Source organism: Engystomops pustulosus, chromosome 9 (genome assembly GCF_040894005.1).
Source record: "Engystomops pustulosus chromosome 9, aEngPut4.maternal, whole genome shotgun sequence".
In the NCBI taxonomy this organism is placed as follows: domain Eukaryota; kingdom Metazoa; phylum Chordata; class Amphibia; order Anura; family Leptodactylidae; genus Engystomops; species Engystomops pustulosus.
In genome coordinates this window covers 2,063,921-2,088,525 of record NC_092419.1, presented here as the reverse complement: position 1 = coordinate 2,088,525, position 24,605 = coordinate 2,063,921, and the positions used below count along the sequence as shown (strand labels likewise).

General features: G+C 48.7%; 1 protein-coding gene across 4 annotated transcripts; it reads left to right on the top strand.

Annotated features, from left to right (window-relative positions):
- Positions 1–373: 373 nt before the first annotated feature.
- On the top strand, positions 374–24,605 carry LOC140076875 (uncharacterized). 4 transcript variants are annotated; one of them, XM_072123648.1, is made up of 11 exons: positions 374–486; positions 1,559–2,718; positions 4,355–4,462; positions 4,602–4,676; positions 4,744–4,848; positions 16,901–17,038; positions 17,251–17,430; positions 17,523–17,735; positions 23,471–23,662; positions 24,241–24,334; positions 24,471–24,605. In XM_072123648.1, exons 2-10 carry the CDS (start codon positions 1,561–1,563, stop codon positions 24,331–24,333), a joined length of 2,262 nt encoding a protein of 753 aa, XP_071979749.1. In that variant the 5' UTR covers positions 374–486; positions 1,559–1,560; the 3' UTR covers position 24,334; positions 24,471–24,605. The 4 variants fall into 4 exon arrangements, with proteins under 4 accessions (XP_071979749.1, XP_071979750.1, XP_071979747.1 ...); XM_072123649.1 differs by lacking the exon at positions 374–486 and adding an exon at positions 965–1,081; XM_072123646.1 differs by lacking the exon at positions 374–486 and adding an exon at positions 1,070–1,202.

Sequence of the window (24,605 nt, the reverse complement as noted above, 5' to 3'; positions counted from 1 at the left end):
CCTAATTACATTGCTGTCAACATTGCGTTTACAAAATGCATTCATTAGACTAGTGTTAACGAATGCATATGTTTACACGGTGTTAACAAACCTGTGTTAGCAATGCATTAACGCACACATTTTGTACACAATGTTGACAGCCGTGTAATTCGTTAAATCTCCTCTGTTGCGATCTAGCGCTTTGTTTTCCCTGATTATCTGATAAAACATGCGTTTCCCCAATCTCCGGGTTTAGGTCGGGACGCACCTGCAGCATTTGCCCCATTCTCCTCCTCCATGAATCGCATCTTAAAGCACAATGTGTGAACACGGCCTTAAAAGACGTTATCCTAGGTCGTGCTGTCTCTTTAAAAGGAGGCGTGGCCACACTCTTCCCACCTGTGCAGGTAGGTGGGATCCGCCCTAGATAAATATCTGTAAACAGACCAAACCAACATTCCGCAGGAGGGGGAGGAGGACTTGTTTTCTGGACTGTACCAAGTTCCAGTAAGTGTTATTAACCCTTACAGAGACTGCGGCGCGTCAGATTATTAACTCCTGAGCTGCCAGGCACCCAGCCCAATGCTTCCCATGCAGTCACTGGAGTGAATAATCCTGGAGTCTGCAGAGCATGAAAGCCGCCATTCATGGTGACGCCTTATTTGCATGTCTCTTTAACCCTTTTGTCTCCAAATTGGGAACACGGTCTCATCTTGTTATAAGAGGAGTCATTAAACTAAAGCAAAGTGTCTCTGGGACTTGTAGTGCACTGAGTCGCCTTTCATTGTCACATGGGGGGGTGAAAGTGTCTATTCTATATATTGTATAGCGCTCACCCGTTTCCCTTACAGATGAGTGAAGCTATTTTCAGGATAATCCCAGTGGAGCTGCCCTTTAACCCTATAGATGCCAAGCGGCTCTCTGGCAAATAGTTTCCATTGCGGCATTGGTTACTATGTGTCCTGTATGCGCTGCACTGATACATTGTAGCAACACTTGATAAAGTAACTTGTGTCTGTAGCTATGAAGGGTTAAGCGGCTCAGGTAGTGACCTAGGAGCGCAGCAGTACTCCTCCCCGTGGGGAGTATCCTGGAAGGAGAGGTGAGCTGGCAGGGGAAGGCCTCCTGAGTCCTGATCCTGAACACCCTCTGCAATGGGGGCATAGGAGTTTCTGGGAGACCCTTCTGCACGTGGACATTGGGAGCTGTGGGTGACAGCGCAGGTGGGTGGTAACGGCGGGGGGTGCCTCACGGGGTGGCAGGGGACTGATCCCAGCAGCTGTGGAGGAATGACAGGGGGAGAGGTGAAGGGACCTCCATGTTATCCGCTCAGGGAGGAGAAGGGCTGAAGTTTTGGAGGAAAGTGTCAGTGGAAGGAGCTGGTAATGGGGCGCCTCCTCCCCTCCCGCAGTGTTATGACAGATGAGTCAGAGCGGAGGAAACGTGGACAGACATTACTAGAGCGATAAGTCACCCCAGAGGGGTCAGTGAGACCCTGAGATTACAAATTATATTTAGGAGAAATTCTAAATGTTTTCATAAACGTAACTCCTGAAACGTGTTCTGCTTCCCCTTGCAGTTATGTCGGACCTCTGCCGCCTCTGTTGCAGTCAGCTTCGTGGCTCACGGCGTAAGTGGCTCTTCGGGGGTTCCGGATCCCTCCCGGCCTTATTGTCCCAGGTATTAGGGAGCCCTGTTCTCCGCAATCCCCCTGGAGCCTCCTCCAAGCCGGTGAAAGGTAAAGGAAGGGCGGAAGATGCCGAGTTTCTCTGTGGGAAGTGCTGCCACTCGCTGAATGTCTACCACCGCTACGACCAGGTGTTGTCCCGCATGCGGGAGCTGTATGAGCAGAGGGCCACCCGCCTGGTGACGGAGAAGGAGAAGCTTTCATTCACCTTACGGACCATTCATGCCCGGGCCTGGGGTCTCCCTGTGCCGGAGTACCTTGGGCATCACCCAGACCGTAACACCCTGGGGTATCGGGGCTCATACAATGATCTCCGTTCTCCCGGCTCCTATAAGTCTCAGAATAATTCCCTTTCTCCTGGATACCAAAGCTCCCTCGCGACTTCCCCCTTTCCTGACCGCCCCTTCCATGGTTCTTTGGGTTCTCTTTCTTCTGGAACGGCTTCAAAGTCCTACCAACAACTCCTGGACCATGACCGCTCCCTATGGGAACATGAGAGCTGGTGGGATGACCATCACCGGGGCTGCTCACGTTGTGTCAAGGGGGAGAAGTGCCATTCATGTTCTTCCTGGAGGGTTTCTGATGCCAATTATGAGTCTGTGTGTACTGTCCCTCGAAGGAAGAAGCTCAGCAGAGGAGCAGATGACGGCTCTGTCCTCCTAAGGAGCAAGTCCCTGGGAAGTGTTGGGGGGGAGAGCACCAGCAGTAAGGGCTCGCTCCTCTCCTTGTCCGCCTCTTCCTTGGATTCGCTCTCATTCGCCGGTGAAGAAGGGGATGGAGGAGCGTTTTGGGAAGCAAATTCTCCTTTGCCTTTATCTCCTCCTTCGTCTTTTTCTTTACCCAAACCTGTGGTTGGAGAAGTCTTGAAAACCTTGAAGGAAATTAAGTACAGTCCAGTGAAAACGCCAAAAAGGAGCAAAATACCCGTGAGAGGTCAACATCGGGCACAGGGGGAAACCGTGGGCCAATATACTGAAGATGGCGGCTATGAGAGGCCTCGGGTGGAAGAACCAGCAGGAGACTTGGATCAGTACATGGGAGTTGGGCCTGAGGTAGGTGACCATTATAAGTACCTGCCTGACTATGGGACTTCATCATAACAAACCCAGATGGCGAGGGTGCGCCAGGAGCATAACAGATATTACACAAGACAACCGGCTCATCCGGTGTAACCCGAACAATGGCGGTCACATCCACCCCGCCGGCGGGGCACACTGTAATCACATGGGTGTACGGGGCACGTGCGCTCGGGCGAGAGGCCTCATTACAAATGTCATATATGGAGGTGAATCAATGTCAGCGGTGACCGGAGAGACATTGGGAGCCATGACTGAGGCGTGAGGTATTAGGAGAGGTTCCTCCTGCCATATACAGGGACACCAGAGGCATTTCCCTTCCATAATATAAATATACACAATATACAGCGAGGTGTGAGGCGTCTCTGAGGTAACTGAGGGCAGGACGGATTCCACAAAACGTGTAGTGCAGGTAAATCTACCAGGAATCGTCCTCTGGAGATGAGTGAGAGGTGATAGAACTCCCCTCTAACTAATCCGGGAAATCTTTGACATCTGACATATCTCGAGTGCCTCTGAGGCGCTGGGGGAGGTTCTCGGGCCTGCGCTCCAGACATGAAGCCTTCAGGCAGATTATCGGCTCATTACACTGAGGAGATTATTAGACGCCTTAAGCAACAACTCGGGGATTGGCGTAATCCTCCATAAACTGAGGCCTGTACTGGGAGCCGGGGGCCTGCGCTGGGAGTTGGGGGCCTGCGCTGGGAGTTGGGGGCCTGCGCTGGGAGCCGGGGGCCTGCGCTGGGAGCCGGGGGCCTGCACGGGGAGCCGGGGGCCTGCACGGGGAGCCCGGGGCCTGCGCTGGGAGCCCGGGGCCTGCGCTGGGAGCCCGGGGGCCTGCGCTGGGAGCCCGGGGGCCTGTACTGGGAGCCCGGGGGCCTGTACTGGGAGCCCGGGGGCCTGCGCTGGGAGCCCGGGGCCTGCGCTGGGAGCCCGGGGCCTGCGCTGGGAGCCCGGGGCCTGCGCTGGGAGCCCGGGGCCTGGCTCTATTAGTATTATTATATTGTACAGTATTTCTGCCTGGGCTCCTGCAGCAGCCATGTGCATGTAGCACCGGGGTCGGGGGCAAATCCCCTGATTATGGAGCGACTATAGTTTAGTCATTTATATCATGTTTAGATTTGATCTTCATGGAAGCGGTCGCGGTGGGTGGGGCTTCTGCCGTCGCGGTGGGTGGAGCTTCTGCCGTCGCGGTGGGTGGGGCTTCTGCTGTCGCGGTGGGTGGGGCTTCTGCTGTCGCGGTGGGTGGAGCTTCTGCCGGCGCGGTGGGTGGGGCTTCTGCCGGCGCGGTGGGTGGTGTCGCCCTCATACAGATTCCTTGACTTTAAATTAAAGTAAAAAGCAAAATAATGTAAAAATCTGGAAGCCGCGAGGTCATAAACCTTACAGCGGATTCTGACTTGTAACATCCTAGAGTAACACAGCCGCCCCTGCAACTGCTGTGCAGCAATGAATGTGTAGTAATGACTATTTCTGGCGCCGTTCTCTCTATAGTGGTCAGACTTGGTTACTGCAGCTTCTTTCATTGAGTTGCAGTTACCTGTCCTGTTCTCCTTTTATCCTTCTTTTTATGTTTTATTATTTTTCCATTCTCGCCCCATCTCTCTTCCAGGTCTGCAGGACTCAGGCGTCTCGTTCCCTCCACATCCGGGAGACGCTCAGCCGGTTACAGACACAACTCCAGGCGGCTCCCGGTGCTGCCGCATTGTCAGGACAACAGGTAACGCACATCATGTAGTCACCCAATAAGATGTAGTACCACTTACTGACTGCTGCCAGAGGGGGCAGTGCTGGGCTTTTATCCTGGACATCCCCTTTTATTGGCTTTGATTTTGCATCCGACTCTTCTTCCCATCTAGAACCAAATGATAGAACAACAAGAACTGATCCGAGACCTGATCAAGAGACTCAAGTTCAAGGAAGACGTCTTGGAGGTAAGTGACCTTAGAGGTAAGTGGATGTTATAATGGCGCCAGCTCATGGGACTTGTCTTCTCCTCAGGACTCTCTCACCTTGTTACTGACTCTTCCTGCAGCCTGTGACCCATCGGGAGAACTTATCACAGACTTTGTTGAGAAGCTGAAGACACGAGAAGAAGAAATGAAGGTGATCGAATCCTCTCTGATAATATATTCCAGAGCTGCACTCACTATTCTGCTCTGTACATACATCCTGAGTTACATCCTGTATTATACTCCAGAGCTGCACTCACTATTCTGCTGTATTATACCCCAGAGCTGCACTCACTATTCTGCTGCTGGTGCAGTCACTGTGTACATACATGACATTACTTATCCTGTACTGATCCTGAGTTACATCCTGTATTATACCCCAGAGCTGCACTCACTATTCTGCTGCTGGTGCAGTCACTGTACATACATGACATTACTTATCCTGTACTGATCCTGAGTTACATCCTGTATTATACCCCAGAGCTGCACTCACTATTCTGCTGCTGGTACAGTCACTATGTACATACATGACATTACTTATCCTGTACTGATCCTGAGTTACATCCTGTATTATACCCCAGAGCTGCACTCACTATTCTGCTGCTGGTGCAGTCACTGTGTACATACATGACATTACTTATCCTGTACTGATCCTGAGTTACATCCTGTATTATACCCCAGAGCTGCACTCACTATTCTGCTGCTGGTGCAGTCACTGTACATACATGACATTACTTATCCTGTACTGATCCTGAGTTACATCCTGTATTATACCCCAGAGCTGCACTCACTATTCTGCTGCTGGTGCAGTCACTGTACATACATGACATTACTTATCCTGTACTGATCCTGAGTTACATCCTGTATTATACCCCAGAGCTGCACTCACTATTCTGCTGCTGGTGCAGTCACTGTGTACATACATGACATTACTTATCCTGTACTGATCCTGAGTTACATCCTGTATTATACCCCAGAGCTGCACTCACTATTCTGCTGCTGGTGCAGTCACTGTGTACATACATGACATTACTTATCCTGTACTGATCCTGAGTTACATCCTGTATTATACCCCAGAGCTGCACTCACTATTCTGCTGCTGGTGCAGTCACTGTACATACATGACATTACTTATCCTGTACTGATCCTGAGTTACATCCTGTATTATACCCCAGAGCTGCACTCACTATTCTGCTGCTGGTGCAGTCACTGTGTACATACATGACATTACTTATCCTGTACTGATCCTGAGTTACATCCTGTATTATACCCCAGAGCTGCACTCACTATTCTGCTGCTGGTGCAGTCACTGTGTACATACATGACATTACTTATCCTGTACTGATCCTGAGTTACATCCTGTATTATACCCCAGAGCTGCACTCACTATTCTGCTGCTGGTGCAGTCACTGTGTACATACATGACATTACTTATCCTGTACTGATCCTGAGTTACATCCTGTATTATACCCCAGAGCTGCACTCACTATTCTGCTGCTGGTGCAGTCACTGTACATACATGACATTACTTATCCTGTACTGATCCTGAGTTACATCCTGTATTATACCCCAGAGCTGCACTCACTATTCTGCTGCTGGTGCAGTCACTGTGTACATACATGACATTACTTATCCTGCACTGATCCTGAGTTACATCCTGTATTATACCCCAGAGCTGCACTCACTATTCTGCTGCTGGTGCAGTCACTGTGTACATACATGACATTACTTATCCTGTACTGATCCTGAGTTACATCCTGTATTATACCCCAGAGCTGCACTCACTATTCTGCTGCTGGTGCAGTCACTGTGTACATACATGACATTACTTATCCTGTACTGATCCTGAGTTACATCCTGTATTATACCCCAGAGCTGCACTCACTATTCTGCTGCTGGTGCAGTCACTGTGTACATGCATGACATTACTTATCCTGCACTGATCCTGAGTTACATCCTGTATTATACTCCAGAGCTGCACTCACTATTCTGCTGCTGGTGCAGTCACTGGGTACATACATGACATTACTTATCCTGTACTGATCCTGAGTTACATCCTGTATTATACCCCAGAGCTGCACTCACTATTCTGCTGCTGGTGCAGTCACTGTGTACATACATGACATTACTTATCCTGTACTGATCCTGAGTTACATCCTGTATTATACCCCAGAGCTGCACTCACTATTCTGCTGCTGGTGCAGTCACTGTGTACATACATGACATTACTTATCCTGTACTGATCCTGAGTTACATCCTGTATTATACCCCAGAGCTGCACTCACTATTCTGCTGCTGGTGCAGTCACTGTGTACATACATGACATTACTTATCCTGTACTGATCCTGAGTTACATCCTGTAGATCTTTTATTTTATATAAAAAACATAACAATACAAACCAAACATAATATATACAAAATATATACAATATCTTACCTGCTGGTCCAGCCACATTCACTCCTAGCAAAAATAATAATTTAAAATACACCAAAATGTATAAACACCAAATACTACAACCCCCACCCAACCGATTGTCACACCCTCAACCAAACCAATAAACAATAAGACAAGCCACACCCACAAATAAACATAAATGACTATAAATATACATAAACCCACCCCACACCCTCTAATAACAAACCACCCCACACCCATTTTTTTTTTTTTTTTTTTTTTTTTTTATAAATATATAACAACAAACACATAATACACACAACACTACACTAAACTAGATCCCTCGCCCGCACCCTCCCCTTCCCCCCAGACACTGGTCTAACGTCCAAAGTTTGCGTTAAGTAGTCCAGACCAGTGCCCAAGGTCAGTTCATAAGTCCCACCACCATCACCCCCCTCCCAACCTAACACTATGTCCCAAACCCCACTATATACAATATATACACTATATACAGTATTTACAACATAACAAAGAAAACAGAATACAAATAAAGTCTAAACAACATAAATACAAACCACATAAAGCCCAGGTTCGGCGCCTGCAAGCCCAACATCACTACATGCCCAGATACAAAACAAAAATCTACAGTGCAGCATCAGCCCAACACCAGGAGAGGAGATGACAGACTAAGGGACACTAAAGGAGAACCCCCTCCAAAGGAGAGAGGTCCTCCCCATGCCCAGCCTCTCATACTCCAGAGAGCGCACCTTCACCAGGTCACCCAGAATGTTCCTAACCACCTCATCCACCGGGAGGATTTTACGCTGCGTCGATACTAAACACCGTGCGTTCCACGTGTGGTACCTGACCACTACACTAACTAGGAATAACGTGCAGCGGTCCCGGCCACCCAGGCCTCTGAATGCTCCATAGGCCCACTCCGCATAGGAGAGACTGGCCAACCCGGGCCAATGGATGGAAGCGCCCACCCTGTTGTACACCTCTGTGTTAAAGGGGCACTGAAGCAGGAAGTGGTCCATGCTCTCCAGCAGGCCACCGCACTCCTCCCGGGGACAACCCCTTTCCTCAGAGCTCCTACACTTCAGATTGTCCCTCACACACAGCTTTCCATGGAAGCAGCGCCAAGTCACGTCCCAAAACTTCAAGGGGATCCTGATGGAATTCAATAAACTCAAACCCACCCCCAGATCCCGACTTGGGCAATCCCTGAGGGCCAGAGGCTTCTGGAAATGGGTCAACAGAACCCTCTTGTCAAGGACTTTCCTCGACAAGGTCCTGATCTCCCACATTCCCAGACCCCACCGGCGAATCACCTTCAGAACCGGGGTAGCGTAAGCCGGAAGATGCCTATGTGATGTGCGAAGATCCTTCACTTGTCCTCCTGTCTCCCATTCCTGGAAGAAAGGCCGAAACCATCCCCTGCAGGAGTATACCCACGGAGGAGCCCATCCCCTACAGGAGTATACCCACGGAGGAGCCCATCCCCTGCAGGAGTATACCCACGGAGGAGCCCATCCCCTGCAGGAGTATACCCACGGAGGAGCCCTCTCTTTCCAGAGGTTTGCTACATTGATCTTAAGAAAGGTATTCACTAGGAACACCACAGGGTTGACCATACACAACCCTCCTTGTCTCCTCGTGCGGTAAGTAACCTCCCTCTTGATAAGGTTCAGCCTATTCCCCCATAACAGCTGGAAGAACAGACTGTAGACCCGAGTCCAGAGGGGTTCTGGCAACATGCACACACTGCCCAGGTAAATCAGCAACGGGAGCAGGTAAGTTTTGATCAGATTAACCCTTTCTCTGAGGGTCAAAGACCAACCCTTCCACTGGTCCACCTTCTGAGCGGCGATCTTAAGCCTGCCGTCCCAGTTTTGCATGGGGTAATCCCCCTGGCCAAATTCGATGCCGAGAACTTTGGCGGAGTCCTGGGGCCCTGGAAGAGTGTCCGGGAGATCAAAGCCTGGATCCCCCTCTCCCAGCCAGAGACTCTCACACTTATCCCGGTTGATCTTGGACCCAGAAACCTCTGAGTAGCGGTCAACCTCTGACATCACCCATTGCGCCTCCCCTCCCGAGGACACGAAAACGGTGACATCATCAGCATACGCTACCACCCTTAGAGTGGCTTCCGGTGCTGCCCGATCCATCCCGACTCCCACCAACGGCCCACGATCAACCCTCCTAAGGAATGGGTCAATCGCGAACACGTATAAAAGTGGGCTCAGAGGACAACCCTGGCGAACACCAGACCCGACCTCAAAAGAGCGGGAAACCAACCGTTCACAAGCGGGAAACTCTCTGCCCCTGCGTACAAAACTTTCAGCCAATTGACAAACCCACCCGGCAGGCCATACCTCAGAAGGACAGACCAGAGGTACTCGTGGTTAACCCGATCAAACGCTTTTGCCTGATCCAAGGACAGCAAGTACCCCTTCCAGTTACCAGCCCTGCCCTGCTCCACTGCCTCCCGGACACAAAGCACAGCACTAAATGTACTGCGGCCTGGAACAGAGCAGTGCTGGGTCCCCGAAAGGAGCCGGGGCGCAAACTGCACCAGCCGATTAAACAGCACTTTTGCCAAAACTTTTCTGTCCGCATTGAGAAGCGCTATGGGACGCCAGTTCTCAATACGAGATCGGTCCTTACCCTTTGACAGGATGATCAGGGCTGACCTCCTCATTGACTTCGGCAGAACGCCCGAGGAAAGACACTCATTGAATACCTCAGTCAAGAGGGGAACCAAGGCGTCCTTAAAGGTCTTATAAAACTCAGATGTTAAGCCATCCGGGCCTGGCGATTTCTTGAGGGCGAGCCCTTCAATCGCCCGGCTGACTTCCTCTTCCCTGATCATCTCTGTCAAAACATCAAGAGAGGGGTCTACTCCTGGCTCAGGGACAGCTTCAGCCAGGAAAGCCGACATCACATCCCGATCTAGATCCTTCCTGCCCAAGAGGTGCCAGTAGAAGGATCTGACGACCTCCAGAATCCCTGATCTGGACCTTTTCAGGGATCCCGTATTGTCAACCAGTCCTGTGACAACTTTACCATTCACTGACATCTTGCAGTTTCTGTAAGGGTCGGGCGAGCGGTATTTCCCGTAATCCCTCTCAAAAACCAAAGATGCGTGTCTATCGTACTGACACCTCTTCAGCAAGGATTTCACTCTGGAGATGTCCTCACGACTACCTCCAGTCGAGACGAGATGCTCGAGTTTCCTCCTCAGGCCCTGATACAGGCGGTACCTGTCCAGGCTCCTGAGGCTCGAGAGCTGGCGGAAGAATCTCGCCACCCTTTTCTTGAGCATCTCCCACCACTCTGACTTACTGCTACAAAGGCCCAGCAATGGTACCTGGCTCTGAAGAAAGTCCTCAAAGGATTGTCTGATCTCCGCTTCTTCCAGGAGAGACGAATTGAGCTTCCAGTAGCCTCTTCCCATCCGGGGGGTCTCTGTAACATTCAGAGAAAACAAAATTAAACAGTGGTCGGAGAATTCCACCTCAACAACGGACACTGCTGAAGAAATGGCTTCCTCCTTTAAATAAAACCTGTCTATTCTAGACCTGCAGCTACCCCTATAATAGGTGAACCCCGTGTGGCCTGGGGTGTGCCGGATGTGGACATCCACCAGGCGAGCCTCACTGGCTATGCTATTAAGAGCGACGCTATCATAAGTCAGCTTGTCTCTGGAACCTCCCCTATCCTGGGACCTCGTGACAGCATTGAAGTCCCCTCCAAAGACCACCTGCCGACTTGTAAAAAGGTAGGGCTTGATCCTCATAAAGAGACACTTCCTGTCCCACTTGGACTGGGGACCATAGATGTTAATTAGGCGAAGTTCTTGTCCCTTCATGAGGACATCCAGGATCAGGCACCTCCCCATTTCTAACTCAATAACTCGTCGGCATTCTACCGGTGCGGTAAAAAGTACCGCCACTCCGCTATACGGCTCGGCCGCAAGAGACCAATAGGAAGGCCCGTGTCTCCATTCCCTCTTAGCTTTAAACACGGCCGCCAAATCTGGCAGCCTGGTCTCCTGCAAAAATAAAATGTCGGCTTCAACGCGGCCGAGAAAATCAAAGGCCGCAAATCTAGCCGCATCAGACTTAATGCTGGCGACATTAATGGACGCCAGCGTCAACGGAGTGGGTGCCGCCATCATGAGTGATTGAGTTAGACGGCTTTCTTTTTACCCATCTTACCACCACCCTCGGGAAATGAACACCCCCTTTTTAGACATATTGTGGTGTCCATCTCCCGCACCTCTGATGCTTCAGGGGCAGATCCAGGACCTGCCCCCTCATCCTCGTCTCCAGACTCTGGGCCAGTCTCCCCTCCTGAGGACCCTGACTCCCCAGGGGGAGACTCGGCACCTCCTGCAGGTTCCGCCACCTCTGGCCCTTCACCCTCAGCCCCTCCATCGGCAGGAGGCGCTCCATCCAGGGCCAGGAATCGATTTGAAAGTTCGACCAGCGGGGGGTCGGTTGCACCTTCCTTGGGTACCTTAGTCAGGGAGGGAGAAGATCTTACACCTCCCTTCTTTTTACCCTTTTTCTTCTTTTTGGCGCCACGCTTACGCTTTTCCTCTAGCCACGCCCTATTATCCTCGTCCATACTCTCATAATGGGAGGAGTCTGAGGACGTGGCACCTTCCTCTCTCTCGATCCTCCTGACCTCCGCATCCAGTACATCATCCCCTGGGGCCTCAGCGACAGGTGTGGTCTCCAGGATAGCGCCAGAGGTTGTCCCAGCAGCCCGAGACTCCCCCCGCTCTCTCTCCTGTTGACGCTTCTCTAGACGCCTTAGCTGGGCAGGCGTCTTTTTCCTGTCTTTCTTCCCTGGCCCCTCCATTCCTCCACCTCTGCTAGTCCCCTCCCCAGCAGATTCAGCCTCATGGCTTTCATCCGCTGAGGCTGAGCCCGCATTAGCGAAGGAAAGAGGACAACGACTGTACGGGTGACCGAGATCACCACACAGGTTACACCTAATCTGTCCTGTACAGGATGCAGCGAGATGGCCGACACCCCCACACAACGCACACTTCTGCACGGTGCAGTTTGCGCTGAAATGTGTGGGGTCACCGCACCTGTGACACAGCTTAGGCTGCCCCCGGTAGAAGATCAGGATCCGATCCCTCCCCAGGAAGGCTGATGAAGGGATGTGGGCGACTGAGTTACCTGAACACCTCAACTTCACCATGAAGGTCCAGGCCCCTGACCAGATACCAAACTCGTCACGATTTTTCTCGGGTACTCCCAGTACCTCTCCATAACGATTCATCCAGGTCATGATGTCAAAGCAAGATAGTGATTCGTTACGGGTAAGAACGGTCACTTTCTTGAGTTCGCTCTGGCGGGACACTGCTTGCACAGCAAAGTCCCGCCACTCGGGCTCGTTGTATCTCAGCTCATAGTTGGACCAGAAGAGCTCAAGCCCCTCCGGCCGAACAAAGCTGATATCAAACTCAGATGTACCATAGGGATGGATCAAGGCAAAGATGTCAGCCGCCTTGAAGTCCATCTTCAGCAGCAGCTCAACTACCCGTGCCCGAGGGGGACACACATCACTGCCACGCCACCGAAGACGCACCACATTCCTACGGTTAGCACCCGGCCCGGTTGTCGGGAGCGACCATGGTGTCTCCCTGCCTCTTTGCTCTCGGAAGGCAGACAGGCCGTGCCTCTCTATCCAAAACGACAAATCAACCTCCTGCCCCGCTACATTGATCGTCCTTTCTCCTTTCTGTAAGGCCTGCAGGAGGCGCCGTTGCAAAAAGCCGTCCCCAGAGCCCAGAGACGAGGATGATGGAACCCTACGTCCCCCAGCAGCGACACTGGCATGGCTCTTAATAGGGGCCGCCACTGGGGGAGCAACCGGACCAACCCCTGCACCCACCACATTAACACTACCCACCTGCATGTTACACTCAGCCGCGCCACTCACACCACCAGTCACTCCATCACCCACCCCCAAAGCTGGAAAAGATTCTCCACCACTCACACCATTCACATTATCCACCACAACATTACTGACTCCACTCACACTGGCTGGACCAGCAACAACATTAGCAGACAAGACCACCTCCGCATCTTCAGGCACAAGGGACGGGGGTCCCCCCGCAGCGCATCGCCCAGAGGGAACCCCAACTTGTGTCACACTTGTGCCCTCCACATCATCGGTAGCAGATGTTATTTTACTTTTCTTAGAGGAAGGTAGGAGTCGCCGCTGATCTTTGGCTGGTATGTGGCACCGCTGATCCCCACCTTCCTCAGCACTCCTCTGCAGACTGTCTCCAACACCAACACAAAATAGGACTTTAGGTTTGGGAGGTTCGGAGCCCTCAGCCTCAGCAACCCCTCCACGCTGCCGCCGCCCCACCACCAAGTGATCAGCGGCAACAGCATGAAGAGGCGCCGAGGCACCGGAAGCTGCCACCAGTGCCGGGCTATCCCCCCCTCCCACTGGGGGACGCACCACAGCACTGGATTTCGATGGTATCGCCACTGCCGAGCCGCCCTTACTGTCCGGCCTCGCAGCCGATGCCTCCCCTGCTCCCCCACTGTTACCACAAACAGAGACGGAGCCCATCGCCACATCAGATGTCACACCTGTAATCTCCCCGCTCCCTGGCACTGAGTCCACTGCAGGACCCGTGCTGGGCTGGGTAACGGGGCTCGCACAGTGAGCTGACCCTGCGGCCGACTCGGGTTTTACGGGGAGGGGGCTGTAGACTAGACTCACCACTTCCACGGATTTGGTCTTCTTCTTTCGCGGTTTGCTGCCCCCCGGTGCATCCTCCGGCAGATCGTCTCCAAAAGTAAAGTCCTGGAGGTGCACAGGGGACTCGAGCCGTCGGATCTCCTCCATCAGCGCCCCTCCCTGGTGGCTGTCACTATCCTCACCCGGGCCGGCAGAACCGCAGCCAGATGACATAGCCGCTTGTCCTGCAGGGGGCCCACTGCACGGTACCGAACTTTCCTCCTCCATCTGACTCTCAGGCTGAAGCCCCATCAGCCGCCTCTGCTTCTCCTCCTCCATCTCCCGGAACCTCTCATCATTAAGGATCTTTTCTTTAAACGGCCCGCTCCTCTCCAGCAGGTGAGCCTTCCTCTCCTCCAAGGCCTGGATGTCAGTCTGGAGCCTGGAAATCTCTGCCATAATCTGCTCCTTCTTCCTCTTTGGGGCAGAGCTTGCCCTGGCATGGGAGCACCTGAGCTCCTCCCGCAGTCTCCTCACCGTCTTGCTGGCTTCTTCGTACTCAGAGAGGTGGCCCAGAGCCCGGGAGGCATAGCTGGAAATAGACTCCCGGGTCCTCAGCATTCCCCAGCCCTCTTCACTGAGGTCAGCCTCACCTCTCTGAGCACTCAGCTTTCCTGCGGTATCCAGCTTTTCCGAAGTACCCAGCTTTCCCGAGGTATCCAGCTTTCCCGAGGTATCCAGCTTTCCCGAGGTATCCAGCTTTCCTGAGGTATTCATCTTTTCTGAGGTCTTGCTGCTTTTTGAAGCCTTAGCTGGCCTGGGGGTACTTGGAGCAGCATTGCTGCTGTTCCTTGCAGATCTTCTCACCCCCAAGGCTTCCGCAGCGCTGGCCGGTTCCTGGCTACCCCTGCCTCCCGCCGGCCTAGACCGGGAAGCAGGAGCCTGGGACTTGCTGCCCTGGCTCATGCCTGAAAACCCACTCCCTCCCTGGGAGAGGAGAGAGCAGGCCCCAGGTGGAGGTGGTTTTCCCTGGAGCTCAGGAGCAGCAGCAGCACACAGCCTCTCACAGCAACAGACAGCTAACGAGCTGACGAGATACACCAGAGCTGCACTCACTATCTGCTGCTGGTGCAGTCACTGTGTACATACATGACATTACTTATCCTGTACGGATCCTGAGTTACATCCTGTATTATACTCCAGAGCTGCACTCACTATTCTGCTGCTGGTGCAGTCACTGTGTACATACATGACATTACTTATCCTGTACGGATCCTGAGTTACATCCTGTATTATACTCCAGAGCTGCACTCACTATTCTGCTGCTGGTGCAGTCACTGTGTACATACATGACATTACTTATCCTGTACTGATCCTGAGTTACATCCTGTATTATACCCCAGAGCTGCACTCACTATTATGCTGCTGGTGCAGTCACTGTGTACATACATGACATTACTTATCCTGTACTGATCCTGAGTTACATCCTGTATTATACTCCAGAGCTGCACTCACTATTCTGCTGCTGGTGCAGTCACTGTGTACATACATGACATTACTTATCCTGTACTGATCCTGAGTTACATCCTGTATTATACCCCAGAGCTGCACTCACTATTCTGCTGCTGGTGCAGCCACTGTGTACATACATGACATTACTTATCCTGTACGGATCCTGAGTTACATCCTGTATTATACTCCAGAGCTGCACTCACTATTCTGCTGCTGGTGCAGTCACTGTGTACATACATGACATTACTTATCCTGTACTGATCCTGAGTTACATCCTGTATTATACCCCAGAGCTGCACTCACTATTATGCTGCTGGTGCAGTCACTGTGTACATACATGACATTACTTATCCTGTACTGATCCTGAGTTGCATCCTGTATTATACCCCAGAGCTGCACTCACTATTCTGCTGCTGGTGCAGTCACTGTGTACATACATGACATTACTTATCCTGTACTGATCCTGAGTTACATCCTGTATTATACTCCAGAGCTGCACTCACTATTCTGCTGCTGGTGCAGTCACTGTGTACATACATGACATTACTTATCCTGTACTGATCCTGAGTTACATCCTGTATTATACCCCAGAGCTGCACTCACTATTCTGCTGCTGGTGCAGCCACTGTGTACATACATGACATTACTTATCCTGTACGGATCCTGAGTTACATCCTGTATTATACTCCAGAGCTGCACTCACTATTCTGCTGCTGGTGCAGTCACTGTGTACATACATGACATTACTTATCCTGTACTGATCCTGAGTTACATCCTGTATTATACCCCAGAGCTGCACTCACTATTCTGCTGCTGGTGCAGTCACTGTGTACATACATGACATTACTTATCCTGTACTGATCCTGAGTTACATCCTGTATTATACCCCAGAGCTGCACTCACTATTCTGCTGCTGGTGCAGTCACTGTGTACATACATGACATTACTTATCCTGTACTGATCCTGAGTTACATCCTGTATTATACCCCAGAGCTGCACTCACTATTCTGCTGCTGGTGCAGTGACTGTGTACATACATGACATTACTTATCCTGTACTGATCCTGAGTTACATCCTGTATTATACCCCAGAGCTGCACTCACTATTCTGCTGCTGGTGCAGTCACTGTGTACATACATGACATTACTTATCCTGTACTGATCCTGAGTTACATCCTGTATTATACCCCAGAGCTGCACTCACTATTCTGCTGCTGGTGCAGTCACTGTGTACATACATGACATTACTTATCCTGTACTGATCCTGAGTTACATCCTGTATTATACCCCAGAGCTGCACTCACTATCCTGCTGCTGGTGCAGTCACTGTGTACATACATGACATTACTTATCCTGTACTGATCCTGAGTTACATCCTGTATTATACCCCAGAGCTGCACTCACTATTCTGCTGCTGGTGCAGTCACTGTGTACATACATGACATTACTTATCCTGTACTGATCCTGAGTTACATCCTGTATTATACTCCAGAGCTGCACTCACTATCCTGCTGGGTTTTGCTTTGTACATGGGCTCTGTGCAGTTCTTCATGAACTTACACTACGACTTGTCTGTACAGAGAGAAGGGGAAGAGTTGGCAATGATCAAACGCCAAAAAGAAGCTGAAGTGAAGCGTCTACAGGAGGAGCTGAAATTGAGAGAGGACGACATTGCACGACTGTCTAAGGTTCTGCATGACAACCAGGACACCATCACAGTGAGTGGCTCCTCGGGGGCGGTCCTATGGCTGTGGGCGGCGTCCCCTTATGGCCGCTGTTGTAGCTTCCTCTGGGGTTGTCACTCAGCTAATGTGTCTATTTTAGTGTTGATGCATAAGGGCCCAATCTTTATTAGACATATGTACCATTCAGAACTCCGGGAAAGCTGAGTGACAGCACATTTCTGACACAGTTATACTTCTTCCTCCAGGCTCTGCGAGACGTCCTGGGGGAGAAGGACTTTGCCATCCAGCGGCTGGAGGTGACCCTGGACTCTGCTGTGCGCTCCGCAGCCTCCCAGGATACTCTGCGCCTCTCCGCGCTGCGGGAGAAAGACGCCCTGATAGCGGCCGTGCAAGGGGCCCTGAGCAGCAGCAACCAAGATGTGGAGGTGAGAGGCATCACACACCTCGTACCTCCATCATCTGCATCTCCCTCCATGATGGAAATCCACATTATATGTGTCTGTGTCTCCTATCACAGGCCCTCGCAGACTCCCTTCTATCCCAGGGGCTGGAAGACTACAGCGCCCCAATCCCTGGAATGTCCCCCCCGAACCCCCTAATATCCCAGATACAGGAGAAAGGACGACTGCTCTCCCAGGCCCACAAAGACAACCAGCGACAGAGCGCTCAGCACCAGCGAGACATCCAGGATCTACTGAACGCTCTCAATGAGAGTCAGACCCTGCTCCAGGTAAATACTGCCCCCTATGTACAGGAATATAACTACTATAATACTGCCCCCTATGTACAGGAATATAACTACTATAATACTGCCTCCTATGTACAAGAATATACTATAATACTGCCCCCTATGTACAGGAATATAACTACTATAATACTGCCCCCTATGTACAGGAATATAACTACTATAATACTGCCCCCTATGTACAGGAATATAACTACTATAATACTGCCCCCTATGTACAGGAATATAACTACTATAATACTGCCCCCTATGTACAAGAATATAACTACTATAATACTGCCCCCTATGTACAAGAATATAACTACTATAATACTGCCTCCTATGTACAGGGATATAACTACTATAATACTGCCCCCTATGTACAGGAATATAACTACTATAATACTGTCCCCTATGTACAAGAATATAACTACTATAATACTGCCTCCTATGTACAAGAATATAACTACTATAATACTGCCCCCTATGTACAGGAATATAACTACTATAATACTGCCCCCTATGTACAGGAATATAACTACTATAATACTGTCCCCTATGTACAAGAATATAACTACTATAATACTGCCTCCTATGTACAGGAATATAACTACTATAATACTGCCCCCTATGTACAGGAATATAACTACTATAATACTACCCCCTATGTACAGGAATATAACTACTATAATACTGCCCCCTATGTACAGGAATATAACTACTATAATACTGCCCCCTATGTACAGGAATATAACTACTATAATACTGCCCCCTATGTACAGGAATATAACTACTATAATACTGCCCCCTATGTACAGGAATATAACTACTATAATACTGCCCCCCTATGTACAGGAATATAACTACTATAATACTGCCCCCCTATGTACAGGAATATAACTACTATAATACTGCCCCCTATGTACAGGAATATAACTACTATAATACTGCCCCCTATGTACAGGAATATAACTACTATAATACTACCCCCTATGTACAAGAATATAACTACTATAATACTGTCCCCTATGTACAGGAATATAACTACTATAATACTGCCCCTATGTACAGGAATATAACTACTATAATACTGCCCCTATGTACAGGAATATAACTACTATAATACTGCCCCCTATGTACAAGAATATAACTACTATAATACTGCCCCCTATGTACAAGAATATAACTACTATAATACTGCCCCTATGTACAGGAATATAACTACTATAATACTGCCCCCTATGTACAGGAATATAACTACTATAATACTGCCCCCTATGTACAAGAATATAACTACTATAATACTGCCCCCTATGTACAAGAATATAACTACTATAATACTGCCCCCTATGTACAGGAATATAACTACTATAATACTGCCCCCTATGTACAGGAATATAACTACTATAATACTGCCCCCTATGTACAAGAATATAACTACTATAATACTGCCCCCTATGTACAGGAATATAACTACTATAATACTGCCCCCTATGTACAAGAATATAACTACTATAATACTGCCCCCTATGTACAGGAATATAACTACTATAATACTGCCCCCTATGTACAGGGATATAACTACTATAATACTGCCCCCTATGTACAGGAATATAACTACTATAATACTGCCCCCTATGTACAAGAATATAACTACTATAATACTGCCCCCTATGTACAGGAATATAACTACTATAATACTGCCCCCTATGTACAAGAATATAACTACTATAATACTGCCCCCTATGTACAGGAATATAACTACTATAATACTGCCCCCTATGTACAGGAATATAACTACTATAATACTGCCCCCTATGTACAGGAATATAACTACTATAATACTGCCCCCTATGTACAAGAATATAACTACTATAATACTGCCCCCTATGTACAAGAATATAACTACTATAATACTGCCCCCTATGTACAGGAATATAACTACTATAATACTGCCCCCTATGTACAGGAATATAACTACTATAATACTGCCCCCTATGTACAGGAATATAACTACTATAATACTGCCCCCTATGTACAAGAATATAACTACTATAATACTGCCCCCTATGTACAGGAATATAACTACTATAATACTGCCCCCTATGTACAGGAATATAACTACTATAATACTGCCCCCTATGTACAGGAATATAACTACTATAATACTGCCCCCTATGTACAGGAATATAACTACTATAATACTGCCCCCTATGTACAGGAATATAACTACTATAATACTGCCCCCTATGTACAGGGATATAACTACTATAATACTGCCCCCTATGTACAAGAATATAACTACTATAATACTGCCCCCTATGTACAGGAATATAACTACTATAATACTGCCCCCTATGTACAGGAATATAACTACTATAATACTGCCCCTATGTACAGGAATATAACTACTATAATACTGCCCCCTATGTACAGGAATATAACTACTATAATACTGCCCCCTATGTACAGGAATATAACTACTATAATACTGCCCCTATGTACAGGAATATAACTACTATAATACTGCCCCCTATGTACAGGAATATAACTACTATAATACTGCCCCCTATGTACAGGAATATAACTACTATAATACTGCCCCCTATGTACAAGAATATAACTACTATAATACTGCCCCCTATGTACAAGAATATAACTACTATAATACTGCCCCCTATGTACAGGAATATAACTACTATAATACTGCCCCCTATGTACAGGAATATAACTACTATAATACTGCCCCCTATGTACAAGAATATAACTACTATAATACTGCCCCCTATGTACAGGAATATAACTACTATAATACTGCCCCCTATGTACAAGAATATAACTACTATAATACTGCCCCATATGTACAGGAATATAACTACTATAATACTGCCCCCTATGTACAGGGATATAACTACTATAATACTGCCCCCTATGTACAGGAATATAACTACTATAATACTGCCCCCTATGTACAGGATATAACCACTATAATACTGCCCCCTATGTACAAGAATATAACTACTATAATACTGCCCCATATGTACAGGAATATAACTACTATAATACTGCCCCCTATGTACAGGGATATAACTACTATAATACTGCCCCCTATGTACAGGAATATAACTACTATAATGAAAGGAAAACGAAGGAAAAAAGGTCGGGAATCCGGCAGCCATACAAGAATGTCCAGGGGTAAACGACTTCTTAAAAAAGTATTCCAAAAAGGTTTATTTCAAAAAAGTTAAAAACATCACTAGCCAACATGCTAGGATATGGACACAGAGGCAGGCAGACAAAAGAAACACAGCACAGTGTGGTGGAGGTAACGCGTTTCGGACTTTGTAAGCGTCTTAGTCCTTAATCATACCTGTCAAACTTCTAATCCCTGCCAGAGTTAAGTAGAGAAACTAATGGGTGTGTGAATGAATCTTCCGGTGTAGGGAAAGAAACCACACCCCCACAAAGGTGGGGGGGAGTGAAGTGTAGCGAGCTGACTGACACTATGTGAGTTTTAATAGAAATACAAAAGATCCTGTCTGTGGTTTAACCCTTTGGGGTAACGAGTGTCTAAATTCAAAATCCAATATGCTTCTTTGGATAGAAGCTTTTTCTTCCAATCGCCTCCTCTCATGGGGCGAGATACTTGCTCAATAGCAGTCACTAGCATGCCCTTCATGTTGCCTGAATGCACTTCTTTGAAGTGTTTTGAAATACCCGACAGGTTGCGGGTGCTGGAAATAGTTTTAGGATTGGCCCCTGTGACATGTTCGCTGATACGGTCTTTGAGCTTTCTCATGGTGCATCCTATGTATTGTAGCGAACATCTGGAGCACTGGATGAGATAGACTAGATGTGTGGATTCACAATTCATGTAAGTTCTTATGTTGTAGATGATATTGTTATGAATAGAGGAGAATTGTGTGGTTTTGTTAATATACTTGCATACGTTGCAGCGCAAACCTCCACAACAGTAGCTACCTGTGGTTTGCAACCATGTTTTGTTCTGTGCAGTGTTGGTGAAAGTATTGGGAGATAGGATGTCACCTAGAGTTTTAGCTCTTGTGGACACAAATGAGACTCCATTGTCTAAAATCTTCCTGAGTGTAGGGTCACGGTTAAGGAGAGGTAAATGTCTTTTAATGATGTTAGTAATGTCATAGAATTGTGAACTGAATTCTGAGCTAAATGTGAGTTTAGGACTATCTTGTTTATTTTTGGGTAGTGTTTGTAGATATTCAGATCGAGTTTTTTTATTGACAATGTGCATGGCCCTTTTGCAGGAATTTTTGGAGTAGCCCCTAGCTTTAAGGCGCTCTGTGATGGTGTAGCATTCTTCCTTGTATTTTGACTCTGTGGTACATGCTCTCCTGGCCCTGACATATTCCCTGACATATTCCTACTAGGTCTCTGTGCACGTGTGGTCTGTAATACCGTCCCCCGGTCTCTCCTGGTTGTGTTACAGCTGGGATTCTGTGACTGTGTCTCACGTGTGGATGACACAGTGAACCATTAATCTGTCCTTATAATGTATAATGTATATACAGGTGGTCCCCTACTTAAGGACACTCGACTTACAGACGACCCATAGTTACAGATGGACCCCTCTGCCCACTGTGACCACTGGTGAAGCTCTCTGGATGCCTTATTACAGACCCAGACTGCAATGATCAGCTGTAAGGTGTCTGTAATGAAGCTTTATTGATAATCCTTGGTCCTATTACAGCAAAAATTTTGAAACACCAATTGACACTGGGGCAAAAAAATTTTTTTGTCTGGATCTACCATTATAAAATATACAGTTCCGACTTACATACAAATTCAACTTAAGAACAAACCTACAGTCCCTATCTTGTATGTAACCCAGGGACTGCCTGTATAATGATGTATAATATAAGAGGTGCTGCTCTGCTTGCTCTATGCTGTACACTGCAGCTCTGCTTGCTCTATGCTGTACACTGCTGCTCTTCTTGCTCTATGCTGTACACTGCTGCTCTGCTTGCTCTATGCTGTACACTGCTGCTCTGCTTGCTCTATGCTGTACACTGCTGCTCTGCTTGCTCTATGCTGTACACTGCTGCTCTGCTTGCTCTATGCTGTACACTGCTGCTCTGCTTGCTCTATGCTGTACACTGCTGCTCTTCCTGCTCTATGCTGTACACTGCTGCTCTGCTTGCTCTATGCTGTACACTGCTGCTCTGCTTGCTCTATGCTGTACACTGCTGCTCTTCTTGCTCTATGCTGTACACTGCTGCTCTTCTTGCTCTATGCTGTACACTGCTGCTCTTCTTGCTCTATGCTGTACACTGCTGCTCTTCTTGCTCTATGCTGTACACTGCTGCTCTTCCTGCTCTATGCTGTACACTGCTGCTCTTCTTGCTCTATGCTGTACACTGCTGCTCTTCTTGCTCTATGCTGTACACTGCTGCTCTGCTTGCTCTATGCTGTACACTGCTGCTCTGCTTGCTCTATGCTGTACACTGCTGCTCTGCTTGCTCTATGCTGTACACTGCTGCTCTGCTTGCTCTATGCTGTACACTGCTGCTCTGCTTGCTCTATATGCTGTACACTGCTGCTCTATGCTGTACGCTGCTGCTCTGCTTGCTCTATGCTGTACATTGCTGCTCTGCTTGCTCTATGCTGTATACTGTTGCTCTGCTGCTCTGCTTGCTCTATGCTGTACACTGCAGCTCTGCTTGTTGGTATTGGCCGCTGAGGTTGACCTTGTCCCTCTCTTGCAGGATCAGCTGCATCACTGTAAGAAGCGCCTGCAGGACGGGGCTCAGGAGCACAAGATGCTGCGCGCGGCGCTGAGGGAGAGGGAGATGGAGCTGCAGGAGGAGCGGCGCAAGCACAGCGCAGACCAGGACCAGGCCAGTGCCAGGCTGCTGCAGCTCCAGGTGTCTGCCAGGGAGAGGGACCAGGCCACCAAGGTAACAGTCTATACTATAGTGTGTATATATATATACTGCTAAGGGCTGGGGCAGGTGCTGGGTAATGTCCCCGGACAGACGTGTAATTATACCTTTATCTATGCTGTTAGTAACAACACAAGTGTGAATTTATAAGATGTCTCCTCACACTGCTGTGCTCTGACCTCACTGAACTAAGCCTTTTTCCTTCATCTTTAACTGAGAGTTGTTCCAGGCTTCTAGTTGGATACTACAGCAGTTACATAGAGAATAGGGGAAGTCCTGTGGAGCAGAGAGCTCAGAGCACAGCAGTGTTCAGGCAGGTTCACTAACCTGATATATATATCCGTATGTCACAGTGAGCACAGAGCACAGCAGTGTAAGGACAAGTCCCCAATCCTGGAAAATAATTTCATAATTCACAGTCCTGCTTCTACTAACAGCAGAGGTAGATTACATGTAAGCAGCTGACGGGTTCTCTATTAGGAATTGTTTATACTGTTTTCTTTCCCCGACAGCAAGCAGAGGTCTGTAAAATCTCTAAGCAATGATCCCACAGTATGAAGATTTACTGACCGAAATCTTGTCTTGTCTTGTAGAAACTATTGCAGGAGGCCGAGAGCAGAGATCACATGATCATGAGGCTTCACGAAAGACTGAGCCAGGGAGGGGGGATGAGGGACACGCTGTGAGGTGAGGGGTCCCAGGGCATGTGGGGGGAATGTAATGGGCGGAGTCACGGGACTCCCTGGGGGGGGGGGGCTCACCGGATCTTTAGATGTGACAGATCCTTCTCCTTGTTTATACTTTATTCTCTCTTCTCTTCCAGGTCGGAGGATTTTATACTTTTCTTATAGAATGAAATTTGGGAACTTTTCCTACAATATTTTACCAGCTGGAAACTCAGAACTGGGATCCTCCTTCTTCTGGAGCGATGGGATGTGGTGGGGGGCCTGAGGGAGGG